At 41.4% G+C, this 16,602-nt stretch overlaps 1 protein-coding gene across 5 annotated transcripts in view; it reads right to left on the bottom strand.

Moving 5' to 3' along the window:
• Positions 1 to 4,322: 4,322 nt before the first annotated feature.
• Positions 4,323 to 16,602, bottom strand: part of ATAD1 (ATPase family AAA domain containing 1) — a 67,627-nt gene continuing 55,347 nt past the window's right edge. For 4 of the 5 annotated variants that reach the window (XM_032313448.1, XM_032313450.1, XM_032313447.1 and 1 more), the window contains 4 exons: positions 15,544 to 15,633; positions 13,241 to 13,291; positions 7,656 to 7,792; positions 4,323 to 5,980 (listed from right to left, as the gene is read on the bottom strand). In XM_032313448.1, coding sequence (XP_032169339.1) covers positions 5,860 to 5,980; positions 7,656 to 7,792; positions 13,241 to 13,291; positions 15,544 to 15,633 — 399 coding nt within the window. In that variant the 3' untranslated portion in view covers positions 4,323 to 5,859. The remainder of the gene's footprint in view (positions 5,981 to 7,655; positions 7,793 to 13,240; positions 13,292 to 15,543; positions 15,634 to 16,602) is intronic. The other variant, XM_032313451.1, reaches the window with a different exon arrangement.

Genomic DNA, 16,602 nt, shown 5'->3' with positions numbered 1-16,602 from the left:
TAATGAAAAAAAATTTAAATTTCTCAATTTATTGATATTACTAAAAATAAATGGGTTACTGGCTAGAGTTTGCAGATTCAGTTAAATACAAGAAAAACCTAGACAGTACACACATTGCACTTCTATACAGGGCCAGCAGAGAACGGGGGGTGCCAGCGAGGACTCCCCCAGCTTTGTGGGCACAGCTCGTTTAATGTCATCACACATATTTATAATTGCTGGCAGTGATCATACATACTTTATTTGGTAAAGTTCTTAAATACAGTTGGTTTGGGGTATTTTCTTCCAGAAGTATAAGCCTGCCGTGCACTTCAAGTTTCACAAGACAACGTATGTGACTGTTCTTATAAACTGTAACAGATGATACACATACATGGAAAGAGCAATCTTGATTTGTATTTATTTCGTAAGCCTGTTTTCCATAAATAGTTTGGTGGTAAAGTGCAGCTCAGTGCAGGCTGTACGGACTGCTTTCATGTAAACAACCCAATACTGATCGGGTATTCCGAACTAGTTAAAAGATTGGCTTCTACAAGGGTATTCACCAAGAAGAACCTACATTTACCAGGAAGATATTAATCCCATGAACCACTAAAGGGGTTGTATCCCCATGCTATCCTCAGATGATTCTAGAAAGTACTAGATCTCTGGGTATTCAAAGTAAACAACAAAGAAAGCTTCCAGCTCCAACAGTCACAGACATTAAACACGTTTAACACACAGCAACCTCTGGCATGCTCAGTGTCTCCAACCTGCCCACCTGATTGCATTTTGGTGACCTGTGCCCGTCGGAACTGCATCCCCCAAGGCCAACACCCATCCCCAGCTGACAGAGCCCCCCCATTTCTGAGTGCTGCCAGTCAGAGCTGCGTCACTAACTAAGGGCCCTGTGTCTACCAACACAGCCGCCGTGGCTACCGTGCAGCTTAGTGAACTGGGATGGGAAAGTAGAGATCTACTTCAGCAAGCCCATCACCGGCAGACAGGGAAATGGAGGCCTAGAAATGGGCGACAGTAGAGGACTTCCTTAGGCAACATGAGAGCCTGCAGCCAGATTCACTTCCAAACTCCCAAAGCATTTCCATAGGATTCTTAAAACAATTCCAGAACGTACAAATTAGGATTTCTATTTACAGATAAGGGAACAGATGCTCAAGGAAACAGAGGTTTTGCCCAAGGCTACAATGCCATATATACATGGCACACAAACACAAATATAAAATTGTATTACATACAAAGAAGTTTCACAGCTGGGGCTGAAACCTATAAAGTTGGGAATGAACTTCACAGGACATAAAATTCCACTAGAATGACGCAGATTCCGATAGTACTGACCGAGATCCATAAACACATCACCTTCAAAAACAAATGGCCAGGGGAGACAGTCCCCCATCCCTAGATTTCACAGAGTAAATGGTGAAAGAGGGTCTCTGAGTCTTTTGTGTCCTCATCAGAACTGGGCACGTGGAGGGAGCCATGAACATCTGACCCCTGTAAACCCAGCCCTTTTGGGCTTCAGTACTGCTAAGATCAAAAGGCTGCCGCTGGAGGGGACAGGGGGAGGGCTAAGCCCAGCAACAACTCTTACTATGGTACAGCCCAGACCCGGCGTGACTGGACTCCAGAATGGGGACGATTAGGCCTCTGCCACTACCGCCTGTCAAAGGAAAAGGTTCGCCTTCTTTGGAACCAAAACAAAAACCAACACTACTTCAATCTCCAGTGTTTTGTACCCATCATCTGGAACAAAAGACATGACTAATCAGAAGTGATCACTTAGCTAAAAGGTGGACATGCAAAGCAGCCGTCCAACATAGGCGGGGAAGCAGAGCGTCTGGGATCCCTGAAGGCTGTCCACGCACCTGCTAGTCAGAATACCATCTTCACTGAGCACATGACCTGAGGCTGCCTGTGACTGGCTGGCTGGTCATTTATCACTTTTTGTTTGTCCAGCCACCTTATCCACCATACTGCATTTCCTTCGGTCGAAATACTGCTCTCTTTTGCATTAGCCTTGCTCTCAAACCACTGAAGCCAGGAGTCCTGGAGGGCCCTTTCTCTGAGCTTCAGGACCCTAAGCAGTGGTTTTCACTGGGGTTTGCACACCCTGGGGCAATTTAAAGATAAATGGAGTTCATTTAATCCAGTAGAATAAAAGCAAGATTCTTGAGCAGTAATTCCTGCTACAAAACCTTCAGGAGCCTTCTCTCCTAAGTCTAGTTTTTGAACTTCCTTTGGAGCTCACAGCTTTCAAATAAATTCGTTATTGCTGGAGTCGGTTGTCTGCAGTGGAACCCCACTCTTTACGAGACTAGGACTCTGGCCCCATAGACAATGCTTGTTTCCCTCACACACATCTGCAAAGGCATTTGCTTTACTGGACAATATATGACCATCCCCTATTCCAGCATCTCAGCCATTCTCAGCCTTTCTGGAAGCGATGCATCTCTGGCACACCACTGTGCTCCAGGCTCAGCTCCACGCATTGGGGTCAGTGATTACTCCACTAGGGCTCTGGCTCTACTTTTAAAACTGAACTGTCATGACTCACAAGCGTGGGTCCTTGACATATTCCACACCAGCATTCACATTAACTGCCACTGCAGCTCAAAGCACAAAAGCTCATACTTGCAAGTGTTCTCAAGCACAGTAATTCCTACTATAAATATTAATCACACATACTCCCGTTCCAGTGTTTTGATGAGACCTTATGCTGTGAGTGTAACAGTGTTAACACTTACACCCAGCGTGACTGAGGAAGTTTCGTTCTTACTCACAGTGCTCATCGGTCTCTGAGAGGGCTGATCTCATCTGCATCCAGCATCTGTGTCACTCTTCTCAGTACTTTGATGGATGTGAGGGGAGCACAGAATGTCCACCTATTCGTGGAAAGACACGTAACTTTTGATAAGATTGGTGAGCTCTGTTGGATGGCTGAGTCGAGAACAAGTTAGGTCAAACCAAGGCCCTCTGAGGACTTCTGTCCGCTCTAAATGGAACAACTCTAAGGCTTGGAGGGCAGGATATATGATCAGCATGTTGGAATTCTACCCAGTATTCTGACCTTAAAAGAAGCTAAACAGAGAATTATAAAATATACATCATGCAATTCGTCTTCTTTATCTAGAAGAAAGTTGTAACAGTTGTTGACGAACACAATTCCGCTGAAAGCACCTCCTACCGACAGGGGACACCGCCATTTTTACACAGACGGACTCAAGGCCTGAGCCATCCTCGTGTAATGCCAACCCTTACAAATTACAGCCACCAGCCATGGCAGAATATGACCCACGTGCACTATTTAGATGAACCCAACGCAGCTCTTACTAGCGTGGTGGGTCCTGGGTTGCCCTGTGGTCGGAGCGGAGAGGTAGAAGCGAGGGCAATTCATAAAGAAACAGAACTGCTTCGGATATGGAGTTCCTAAACTCTACATAAAAAGGCCTGGGAATAGTTGAGATACACCAGACTTACCAGAAGTCTTCCAACAATGAGGGTTTTAGAGAAAGATCACATGGGTGGTCGTTTCCATCTCTGTCCCTAGGGAATAGGCCTCAGGATTCTGGCAGCATAGAGGATGCTCACAAACGCAGCTTGGCCAACAGTGATGCAACCAGTGTGCAAAAGTAACACAACTAAAAACGGGAGGGCCCCCTCCTGGGCAGTCGCTGTTCTGGGTGCTGCCCCCTTGCAGCGCCTCTCCGCTGGGTGCCCTGGTGGCTCCTCTTTGTCAAGGAGCAGGGGGGTCTCCGAGGAGTGAGGTCATGGGTGCACGGGACAGGGTGGGTTCACTGGGTTCACAGGGAGCCTGGACTTAACCCAGGCAGTCCCACTCCACAGCCGGTACTCGGAACTGCTGCCCACAAGGGGACAGCAGAGAACCCAGAACCCAACTGCCTGTGCCAAGTGCATGTCTGCAGCAAGCACAGATCACAGGACACTCAAAATTCTTCAGAGGAATACAAGAAAGTGTCCTCGATTACCTCGAGGCCTTAAAGATGAGTTGCGGTTGATGGGATTAGTGTGTTTCTCTACCTTCCTCTGGTGATTAAAGCCATGATAAACATAAGAGCTATATACTACTGCATAGTCTGAATTTAAGACGGGACAGGAGAGACAGAGCCTCTTACTTTGAATCAATATGCCATCAGATGAAAATCAAATCATTATTGAGTTTCGTACTGAGCCACAATAATGACTGCTTACTAGAATATACGCTGTACCAGTGCAAAAGCTACACAGAGAGAGAAAACACTCCAAGGGCAAGGTTTATACCCAAAAGACAACCCAGAAAATGTTACATACCTGAAAAGACCAAGAAGTAGAGAAGAATTAAGAGTCCTCTTTATTACAGATTTATAAAATACTAGTATAAGAGTCATTAAAAATGGAGACGAAACTTTATTTTTGGTATCTTGTGTTTTGCAACCCACTTTCAGTCATTGTTACCCTGTTCGTGACTTGCTTTCTACTGTAGCCTCTGCCCCACCCGTCATTCAAAGCACAACAGAATGCGCTGACAGCTTCCGTGAGAGACTTTCTAGCAAATAAGTTAATCCAATAACTCACAAAAAAAGACTGAGTTTTCAAAGAAATACAATAAAAACAAAACTATCTGAAGCATAATTTAATCTTTCAGGTGGTTCACAGAAGGCACCTCAAGATCATATTGTGCCATTTTCCTCATGCGGTGTGTTACGTGCCTGTAACAGAATTCTGGTTAGTGACATTTTGGACAAAAAAAAGTTTCACATGTAGGGCACAAAGCATCGAATGACTACGGATACAATGTGGGGATTGTGATGTGTAGATCTGTACTAACCAGGGCATAATTTAAAATATGCTAAGAAAACTTTAAAAAATTAAAGTTACAAAATGAGTACTTTTAGCACATTTAGTTAACAGCTACTTGCTTTTAACTATCATTTCATTTTTGATGACCAAATTATATTTGACCATAATTAAAGAATATACAACTTTAAAATAACATTAAAAAACCATGGTTACAACAGAACTATGTCCCATGAAACGAAGAAAGGACAGTCACATACATATAGCGAATGGCACCATGGTGTTTCAAAGCCATTCATGGATAAGACTTTCAATCCATGTGTCGGGATATTGATCTGAAACACGTCTCTATCTGGAGTGCTGCCAGGAGGAGGTGAAATCCGCGTTGATCGCCCAACTGCCTGACAACCAGTCAATGCTCATCACTGAACAGGTATTTTTATTTGCTTATCCTGATACCACAGCAGCGGAGCCACATCCGGAAACGGAGAGGGGGCTGACTGCAACTATTCCACAGCAGAGAAATGCTTGACTTAAAAAAAGCTGAAACAAAAGAAAACAACTACAAATGGCTGAATCGCTGTACCTCAGACACAACCATAAATCTTCATTTTGCTATATACTGTTTGGTACTTTCTGATTCAGTAGTTGGGGTAAAAAAAAGTTTCTGTATTCAAACATATCTACAGAATTCAATATAAAATGTGTGAATATATACATTTAATATACACACGCACATACACACGCACACTCACATCCCCTTCCTCACGAATGACTCAACGAATCCTGTTTGAGGCCAGCTTAGACGCTCTCGGGCTGCCACACATGGCTACAGAGGTCAGACACACGCGCCCAGGCAGGCTGGATCAAACCGCCTGATTTCAACAAGCAGTGATACCGCTCACACAAGTGTATCTCAGTAACATAGAATTCAGAGTATAAAACCAGTGTCGGGAACACAGAACTCTCTCGGTGGGTGAAGAACATTTCTCTTTTCATTCTATTTCCACTGATGTAAGAGAGCACATCGAACTAGATCACACTGAACTGTACAAATGATCTTTACTCTTAATCTAAACAAACATGTGTTAAAACATTCTGAAATGCCGCATCCTTTGATTTCTTCATTTTTTCAATCGCCCGATGCAGGTCCTGTTGCTGCACGGGCCGGATTTCATCCTCATCGTGGCTGCAAGGCAAACAATGCAGATGGTCAAATGACTTCGGGCTACACCTCCCTCAAATATGCTGCCCAGAGTAGAACGTGACGTCTCTTTTCCACATATCTAACCCCGGAAGAGAGCCACACTTCACCGCTCCGTGTGAACGCCTCCAGGAATTCTCCACGCGCATGCCCGTCAGGGGAGATTCTGAAGCACCACTAACTGCTAGGAGGCAGGAGGCCAGAATGGCTGATTGTAAATACACATTCCAGACATGGGGATGAAAACCAAACACCGCACCCTAAGAATCACAAGCCGAGTATTAGCAAAACGGGACAATGCTAGACACAGGTGTGCAGCTAATCTAAACGGGAATGGAATTCCAATCAAGGAGTCACAAGTAGCATCCGTGGCCACATATTCAGGAACATATTTAGCATGTGATGAACAGAAGAGAGAATTCTTTGCTATTAACAAAACCAACTACTCTAAAAACCTCCCCTCTTTAATAATTATATATAATGCCTCTTCATAATCTACAACACTTAGAAAGAAACATTTGGGGAAAAAGTTATGAAAAGCCTAGTCTACTAGCTAGATTTTTCATAATGAAATATAAGTTTTCAAAGGCTTTGAGGACAGCAGGAAAAGAGGACCTTCACGAGTAATGTAATTTATTCACACAAAATGTATGTATTCATAGGTTTGGTTTTTTTTCCCTTTTCCTCATTATCTTATACATAAGAATAAAAACCTTTGGAAAGTGGTCTCTTGGCTACAGTCAGAGGTCAAAAGTATTCTCAAAGTTAGCATCAGAGGAGCTGGATAATCTGACCACAAGTAAGTGAAGTGAGCCTCTCTCTAATGGGGCCCCAGGGAGCACTACTGGCAGGTGCAGAACTAGCATGCGCGCAGCTGACGGTTCGGTTCCACAGGACACCCTGCTGGGGAAGCCTGCAACGGCCATGTGCTGGGCGGGGGGAGGGAGGGGGTCTGAGAAACCAAAGGGCAAGAGGTGGAGAACTCATTCACCACAGGTCCCGGAAGTACACGGGTCTGCTAAGAGTTACAGCAACTCCTTGTTGGAAGGTCAGGATGGAACAAGTCGCAGAGCTACGATGGCCTGGGCAAGGGGCCTTTTGAGAAAGGTCCTTGCGGGCTGGGGTTCATCAGGGGTGGCTTGTTCCTGTTCTTTAGTGTCTCTGAGTATAAACTGGTTTCTCAAACTCCTGCTTTGAAGTTGGCTGCAGTGACAACAGTTTCTGTTTGGTAAACATGTCACTGTCAACAAGCTGAAATCTAACCCCCAGCCAGGGCCCTCACCCCCATTTACTTGTGAAACTCCTGCAAGACCACAGGAAGTGGTATCAGGAAGTTAGGGGGAAAGCAAGCCAGGAGTGCTGGAAAGCCCTGCTCTCCTAGCACAGGCTGCGAGCCTAAGTTCCTGTTGGTCTTCTGCGCTCCAGTCCGTGCATGTGCAGCAGAAATTCGGCTTTTCCTTCTTTTTATTCCAAAGCCTCCCCATGACCCATGTCTCTAATTCACTTTGAGAACTTCCCTTTAGAAAAAGAGGCAATTCATCAAGTTGGGGTAAAGCATTCATTCAAACTTACTTTGGTTCCATAGCAGGGTTGTTATTGTAAAGAAAAAGGAACCAACCTTAAAGTTCTACAAGGGTCTGACACATCTGAGGGATCATACCTTTCTTCGGACGTAGAATTCACATACTCCCTGACACAGAGGAGGGCCGCATCCCTGCACATCTCTTTCAGGTCGCTGCCCGAAAAGCCATCCGTTTCCTGGGCAACTTCCAGCAAGTCCACGTGCCTGTCCACCTTCCACAGGGAGAAAGGAACATAAAAAGTGCTGCAGAGCATCGAGCCAAACACCTTTTTTTTTTTAAATTTTTAAAGATTTTATTTATTTGTTTGACAGACAGAGATCACAAGTAGGCAGAGTGGCAGGTAGAGAGAGAGGAGGAAGCAGGCTCACCCTGAGCAGAGAGCCCGATGCGGGGTTCGATCCCAGGACCCTGGAATCATGACCCGAGCCGAAGGCAGAGGCTTTAACCCACTGAGCCACCCAGGCACCCCCCCAAACACACTTCTTAAAAAATGCATACTGGAATAGCACAGAATAACTTTCAGTTTCTAGTTTTTTCTTTAACCATAAAAGCTGAAATTCTGAAACCTAATTTTTTGTTAACTGTCACTATGACTGGAACAGCAAAATAAAGCCTTACCAGACATAGGGTACAGGGCCCAGGAAGAACGAGACGGTTTATTCTCTTCCTCTGTCTGAGAAGACTTCTCAAATGTGTACATCAGCAATCACACACAAACTACTCTACTGCTTGTAATATTTGTGAAGGAGTACATACATTACACATCTGTAAGGGACTGATGGACACTGATGACTTCAGGACAAGAGGCTACCAATGAGAGACCACAAGAGACGAAAAGCAAAGCACGTGAAGAGTACCTTTTAGATCTGGGTGGTAGATTTAAGCTTATTAAGTGTGTACAGTTAAAATATATCTTAAATTAAATAACTATTTAAAAACACCTTCCAAATCATACTCTGAGATGTTAAAAACTGGACTTCCTCCCTTAAACAATCAACACCTCCACTCCATCTTTTGGCCACTCCTTTGTTGTGCCACACCGTGTCCTAACCATTCACAAGCCTTGCACATGACACAGCGATCAAGTCACAAAGATGAACAAACCACATATGAGAAAGGCTGGAAAAGAGAAGATCCCAGTCACTGCAGGAGCAAGAAGAACAGAGGCAGTGCACCACAGTGGTTAAGAGAAATGCCCCACCACTCCTTTGCTGTGTGAGCCTGGGCAATTTATTCTATCACTTCTCTGCGTTTCAGTTTCCCCAAATGTAAAATGGCAGGACTATGTGCTCCTTAGATGGATGGAGGATTAAGTAAAACAAAGTATATCTCACCACTATGCTAAGCACATGGCAAATACTCTAAAAGCAACCCTTTGTACAAGATAACAGCTATCAGACAAACCATGAAGTCACAGGAACTGTTTTCATAGGAAACTAGGAAGGCAGCTCCCAAGTTAAATAAGGTTTTGTGTCCTGGGAGCCACACTGGCAAACACTGAAGGACTCCTACGATAGCCGAGAGCACAGCACCTGCTATGCACAGTCGCCGCGTCTACCGTGGAGGGTGCACAGGCACGGCACTCTCAGTGCTTCACACACATTTAAAATTCTTGAAACCAATCTATGAGACTGTTGGCATTACCTCCGCTTTCCCAGTGAGAAATAACCAAGTAAGGCGTAGGGATGATCAACAGTTATCTGCCCAAGGTCACCCAGCAAGGAGCGGTCAAGAAAGAATGTGGGGCCCTTGGGTCTGTCTCCAAAGCCCATGCCTGTGAACTACTCCTGTTTTGTTACGGAAAAGATCTAAACTCAGATTCGTTTGTAAAAGGGACACCCTGATGATCTCACTACAGAGACAGGGTATCCATTTTATTAGTCCTAATTCTTTTTATACTTGAAACTTAAAGCAAAAATTGCTACCCTGTTTACATGAGTGAGTTGTGCTAAGGGACTATCAGTAAAGAGATGTGAAAGACTAGAAACAGTATCATTTGAGGCATCTTTTAACAAAACTACAATAATTTCTTTCAGATTCTAGTGAAGTAATGATATGCCTTCAGCATACAAATACTAGCTAGTGGGAAATAAAATGTTCCCGTGTCGACAGTTATCCAGAAAGCATTCAGAATTATTATGAATCATAAAACTGGAGACTCGTTCTTTGTGCTTTTAGAAACAGAATGCTAAAAATTCCTTATACCCATGGCAAATGCAATTCTAATCGAATTTCCAAAGATGCTACTGTTAAAAAAACAAAAAAAAAAAAACAAAAAAAAGCAGAATATGTAATCAAAGTTTAGAAATAATGAGGAGTTTAAGTTAAATGTGAAAACGTTACAGTCTGTGTAAAGAATGGCTATCTCATGAGACAGAGCTTAAATTGCATCATTTATATTCATCATCTCTATGTAAGTCATCCACATCATCTCTATCTGTATTAAACTACACAAGTTAACATCTGTCAATACCATCCTTCGTTACACTTTTTTGAATTAAATAGCTCTATTAACTTGAAGTCTACAAAATTGTCAGCAACTACCTTCTAATACGTGATGGATTTCAAGCCATAGCACAGTCATCCTAAATCAAAAGAACTCACCAAATTATATTATCTCTTTTGTTTTCTTCCCTGAACTGCTTAATGATGCCTATCCTTGTTAAAGGTTCACCAATTAAGTGTCTTTTATCTAAACAGCACTACAATTACACAATGTCTTTTTCAAAGTGGATACTGAATATTCAGCTAAAAGGTAAATGTAATACTTCAGTTTCTTGCTCATACAGGAGTTCTTTACCCAAAACACTGGAAAGTATTAGGAATTCCCCGAAACTGTACAAAATATTTCATGTACAAGTAGCTTTTAAGAAAAGACTACACAGCCTTTATCTCTTTTATTAAATGACTCCATCATCCCCACAACAGTAATCTCTTTCATTTGCTAAGTTCTTCAAACTTCTGCAAATATCTGCAAATAGCATATATGTTTTCTATGATTGTTTTTTTTTTTTTTAATTTTTTATTTATTTACTTGACAGAGATCACAAGTAGGTGGAGAGGCAGGCAGAGAGAGAGAGGGAGGAGGAAGCAGGCTCCCTGCCAAGCAGAGAGCCCGACGCAAGGCTCGATCTCAGGATCCTGAGATCATGACCTGAGTTGAAGGCAGAGGCTCCAACCCACTGAGCCACCCAAGTGTCCCATCTATGATTGGTTTTAAAGAAAAAAACGAGCAGGATGCTACTGAGAGAGATGGGAGAAGACTGGAAGAACCACAAAGTCATACCCGCTTTTGGACAAAGATTCAACATCAAAAAGACCTTAATTCTCTTGAATTATGATCCATTAAAAATACTAGTGTTTTTTTCTTGAGTAAGACAAATAAATTCTAAAATTCATACAGAAAAATCAGCAAAAATAGCCAGGAAACTTTGGGTTGGGTGACAAGGGCAAAACCTCGACCACGGAAAATGTGGACAAACCCAACCTGACTGTTTCAACAAATAAACTGAAAGAAGGTGGAGAAAAGGGAGAGAGAGAGATGAAGGAATAATTTATAGCCTACAGACTAAGAGACTGAAAAACTATCAAATAATCACAAATTATGAACTTTATATGGATCTCGAGTCAAACACTTACACAGTAAAAAGAAAAACCAACAAGCCATTTAGCAGAGAACAGAAAATATGAACAAGGTATTCAGTGATAATAAGGAATTAGTGCCAATTTTTTGCAAGTGTAATAATGTTTATGAGGTCAAGTCAAAAAAGTTAAGAATTCTTCCTTTTAAATATACAACTAAAATAAACCCAGGAGGTGGGGAAGTAAGGGAGGGCTGGAGCAGAGTTGGTGACCCAAGGATGGAGGCAAGCCACGGAAATAGAAGAATTCCTCACTATGGGAATCTTTTTGACTTTTTTAGTTTGGCTACAGCAAGTTCAAATAGTGAGTTTATTTAATTATTATTATTATTATTATTTTTTTAAGTAAGCCCTATGCCCAATGTGAAGCCTGAACTCCTAACACCAAGATCAAGAGTCGCATGCTCCAGCGCCTGAGCCAGCCAGGTGCCCCCCAAATAAGGAGTTTAGATATGATGTTTAGGACAGTGAGGAATACGATGTTATTGAAAACTCAGATTCTATAAAGGGGGAAAATTCCCAGTAAATTAAAAAAGATAACCCAGGAAAAAATATTTTCAAATTTCAAAAAAATATTTTGAAATTTTGAAACAAAGAAAAATCTCCCTAATATATTAGAGTTCCTATAGATTAATAAGAAAAAGAACACTGCAATAGAAAAATGGGCAAAGCATATGAACAAGTATTTCAGAGATAAGAATTCAAGTGGCTCCTAAACATACTCATTTCATCCCTAAAAATACAATGAGATACACCACTTTCTACCTTTCATGTTGGCACAAAGTTCCACAGCATTCTGTTGGCAAGGTTACAGAGAAGAGATACTGTACTACTGCTGGTATGAGTAAATTAGCACAGACCATTTGGTAATAGCTATAAAAATTATAAATCATATCCTCTGATCTATCAATTCCTCTTCTGGAAAATCTACCCCACTAATAATCCTGCACAAGTGTGAAGAGACACACATACAAGGCGTTTTATAAAGAGTAAAGACAAAAGTCAACCTGAATGTTCTTCAATATGGCACTGACTAAATAAATTATGGTATAGCCATATAGTGGAATCCTATGCAATGCAAAAACAAAAAACAATGGGGCGCCTGGGTGGCTCAGTGGGTTAAGCCGCTGCCTTCAGCTCAGGTCATGATCTCAGGGTCCTGGGATCGAGTCCCGCATCGGGCTCTCTGCTCCGCGGGGAGCCTGCTTCCTCCTCTCTCTCTCTCTGCCTACTTGTGATCTCTCTATGTCAAATAAATAAATAAATTCTTTAAAAAAAAACAAAAAACAAAAAACAAAAAACAAAAAACAAAAAAACCCAGAACAAAAACCACACACAAATACACAAAACCAAAAACCAAAACCCAAAGAGAGAGAAAGAACAAAGATACAATATGCTAATAAGGAGAGATCTCAAAGATGCATGGAAAAAAGCAATGCAAAGAACAGCATACACAGTTTATTAATATGATCTACGTAGAATAGGGAAGAGGAATAATAGCATATTCTAAGTGGCTGGTATGGACACAATGCCATCTGAAAGGATACAGAAGAAATACAGGAAAGGAAGCGAGATTCTTCCCTGAATACCATACAATGTACTCATTTTAATTCTGAAGCATGTGACCTTAAATATACAAACCATTAAACATTTCAATTATACCTTCTTAAATCTAAATTCCAACTTTAAAAAATATTGCAGTTAAATAAATTTTTAAAAATGCATACTGCTGTACAAAAATAAATGTATCTTATATAACTGGAGAACAGTCTGAAAATATCAAAGAAGATGGTAATCCGTAGACGTGAAAACACAGGGCTTTTAAAAAAAAAAGCAGACCGTCTTTGTTAAGTTCAAATGCACCAGGGTTACTGAGTTGCATGAACAGGCAACAGTTTTACAGTGATTTATGCCAAGTACAAAGCTGTTTATTCTCAGATCACTTTTTCATTTTCTTCTAAAATGGTCTTATGCACATAAACATATTTATAGGATGAGGAAAATTGTAATTTTCTACTTACATTTTCATTTTTCAAGATGAGTTTCAGGATTGCTTCTCTTTGTTTTAGAGCCTAAAACCAGAATAATTTCCAGTTAGTACTAAAAAAAAGTTAGAATCAACTAGTTCTAACATTTCTTCTTTCATCTGTACACCATCTGACAATACCTACAGGAAATGACAGAAACTCTAAAGTATCAGCCTAAGCAAGATCTAGGTTCTAGACTCTAATAGTCTGTGGTCAACCTACTGAATTCCCATCTTCTTATTCTGAATCTTTAGTGATTAGCACAATGTCTGGGAAATAACATGTTTGAGTGAGTGAATGAATACCCAGGATGACCGAAGTCTCTCCCCTGTAGCTCTGCATATCTCCTTCTCTTTTTTATTCAGGAAACTTCTAAAAACTCAATGCTATAGTAAAATCTTTACCACTAATTAGAAGATAGAGCAATAATACCCTCTCAGTTCCTTCACTTCAACCGTAACTTCCACACTTGCTAATTTTATTAGTGAATTTTTGTTTAGTGTTGATAGTACTTTTTATACGCTGTCAACGCTGAACAAAAATTCACATACATTCTACTGTACATCGTTTTATACTGGACTGCAAGAGGACATTCTATCAATGTAATCTTTGTCTTCAGAACCATCAAAGGAAATTTTCTTTAAAAATGTCCTGTCTTGGGGATGCCTGGGTGGCTCAGTGGGTAAAAGCCCCTGCTTTTGGCTCAGGTCATGACCCCGGGGTCCTGGGATCGAGCCCTGCATCGGGCTCTCTGCTCAGCAGGGAGCCTGCTTTCCTTCCTCTCTCTCTGCCTGCCTCTCTGCCTACTTGTGATCTCTGTCTGTGAAATAAATTAAAAAAAAAAAAGAAAAAAAAAAGGTCCTGTCTTGCAAACAAAATAAAAGTGAAATTCTTGGTCGAGTCACACAAAGCTCATCCACAGCTGACAGCAGCCTACCTTCCCCACCCTCCCTTGACCTGTTTTCCGGATGTGCTAAGTGAACTACCCCCAGAGGTCATCATTAAACATGTGCTCCCACATCTTCTTGCCTTTGTTCATTCTGGCAGAAAGACTTTCCCTGCCTCACTCGCATATGAAATTCCTGCCCTCCTTCAAGGCCCAGCTGGAGTCTGTATAGTCCACTAACTACTCAGAATTATTAGTTTTCATCATCATTTCAGGTTCTCGCAGTTCTTTAAATTGTGTTCTTTATTTATGTGTCTTGCCTTTCCTGTGTCAGAGTGGAGGACAGGGATCGAGCTCCTTCCTCAGACCCTGGCAGGTGCCCAACACAGAGACAGTGTCAACGCTCGTCAAACTCAATTTTAGAGTCTCCCACATCAAGTTAAAGAACTTCTTCACTGACGTCTTGGGTACATTTTCTAACACAGTGGCTGACTTTGTGTGTACCCTCAGAGGGGCCAGAAGCAGTAGCTACAGAAAATAACAGGTCAGAGCAATTAGAGGACACAACCATCAATGCTAGGAAACCACGTTTACCGCTGCAAACCGGCAAGCTGCAGAAACTCTCTGCAGGAGACAGGGAGTTTTTACCTAGAGACTGTATTAGAACATTTTTATTTCAAGATCTGAAAGGAATGACACTGAGCATTTCTCTACACAGCTATACATGTAACATGCCGATTGCATTGCACACATGTTCACTTAATAACCCTGTTTCCTTCTTCAATAAAAAGGCCCATAAAATTCAAGAAGTGATGACTTTGTGAAAAAATACACAGTATGGTTAAGTTATAATCACTGACCTCAGAGTATTTCTTAATGAAAAAAATAAAGGTACTAGAAAGGAGCACTGGTTGAAGACCGCCCTCACACCTGCATTAAGTTAAAGTATAATACCTTACCCACTGGTTAACCACTGACCCTATCAGAGGAAAGCCCCCACTACGACCGCCAATAATGAATCAGATCAATGGCAGTGCTTCCAGTCAGCCTTCTGAAGGGAGCCATTCTTTAACACCAGTGTCCCTAATTTCATCCTGTGCTAAACCAAAACTGCAGTCCAGGTTTTCCACATACCTTACCAGATGATTTGCTACACTCTAAAGAAAATCACAAAAGCAGCTAAACAAACCTGGGGGTAATTACATACTTTGAAGAGAAGCAAGCAATACTCATCTTAGGAAAGTATGAAAGAAGGAAGACAAAGTGGAGAGGACAAATAAACAGTTACAGGGCTTCTTGACCCGTTCCTTTCCTGCCTGTCATAAATAGTAAGTCTGATTAAAAAGAAACATTCCTTTCCTGTAAAAAGCGGAGTATTTAACTGGGCATAACATCAATCAAAAGCACTCACAGGCTGGTTGATATGAAATCTTGTGGGCATTCTTCTCATGATGGCCGAGTCAAGATCCTGAGGACGGTTAGTAGCTCCCATCACTATGACCTGGACAGATAAAGAAAACACAAGGTATTATATTAAATATACCAGTAATGCTCCTTTTAGGATGTTATTACTAGGGCTTGGAAGATACAAAAATTAAGAAGTATTAAAATCTTCTATAAGAAATTATTTTAATCCACTATTACTCAAAAATTTATAAATACAAATTGAAATTAATCCTAAAGAGAGCAAATCATGGCCAAACTGGTAAGACTGATGCATTTCACCAGCCTTTTTGTAACTAAAATAACATACTGTCCAGTTAACGAAGAATTATAAAGATTTAAAGTAAAAAAGGTTGTATTCTGTAATAGATGGTTGCTCTATGGCTGCATGATGAATGATTAAAAGCCATATATGGTACAGCTTAGGAGCCCATACAGGGGCGATACTTCAAGGCTGCTGATACTAACATAAAGGAATCATTTGCCCTGAGTCTAAGGATTCTGGCGGTAGGAAGAGAGAGCATGTACTTTTCCCTCTGGGTTTCGCATCACCACTTCATAGGTGTGTCAGCACTGTTGGTTACACCCTCTCAAAGCTGTAATACAACCACCAGCAATCAAACTTTCAACAAGGGCAAGAGAAGAAGAGTAAACATAGAACAAGAGCAAACATCAAAATGCTGGGTAGAATTTAAAAAAAAGAAAAAAGAATGGGCACCTCGCTGGCTTAGTCAGTGAATGCACAATTCTTGATCTTGGGGTCATGTGCTCCCTACCCAATGTGTAGAGATTATTAAAAATAAATAAATAAACAAACTTTTAAAAAAGGAAGAAAAGAAAAGAAAATGTAGGTGACCCTGCCAATCTCCAGGTCTGTACTATTTTATTTATAAAAGACGTGGACATGAAAATTCAACACAAATAAAGACAAAATATCCCAAACAAGTTAATTTCTGAAAGGCTTCAAAATTACCATTACTATTGGTATTTCTGTATAATCCAACAGTGGCCCACATCTGCTACCCAA

This window comes from Mustela erminea, chromosome 14 (genome assembly GCF_009829155.1).
Source record: "Mustela erminea isolate mMusErm1 chromosome 14, mMusErm1.Pri, whole genome shotgun sequence".
Taxonomy (NCBI): Eukaryota; Metazoa; Chordata; class Mammalia; order Carnivora; family Mustelidae; genus Mustela; species Mustela erminea.
The sequence above is the reverse complement of the archived record's forward strand: the minus strand, read 5'-3'. Positions and strand labels throughout refer to the sequence as shown.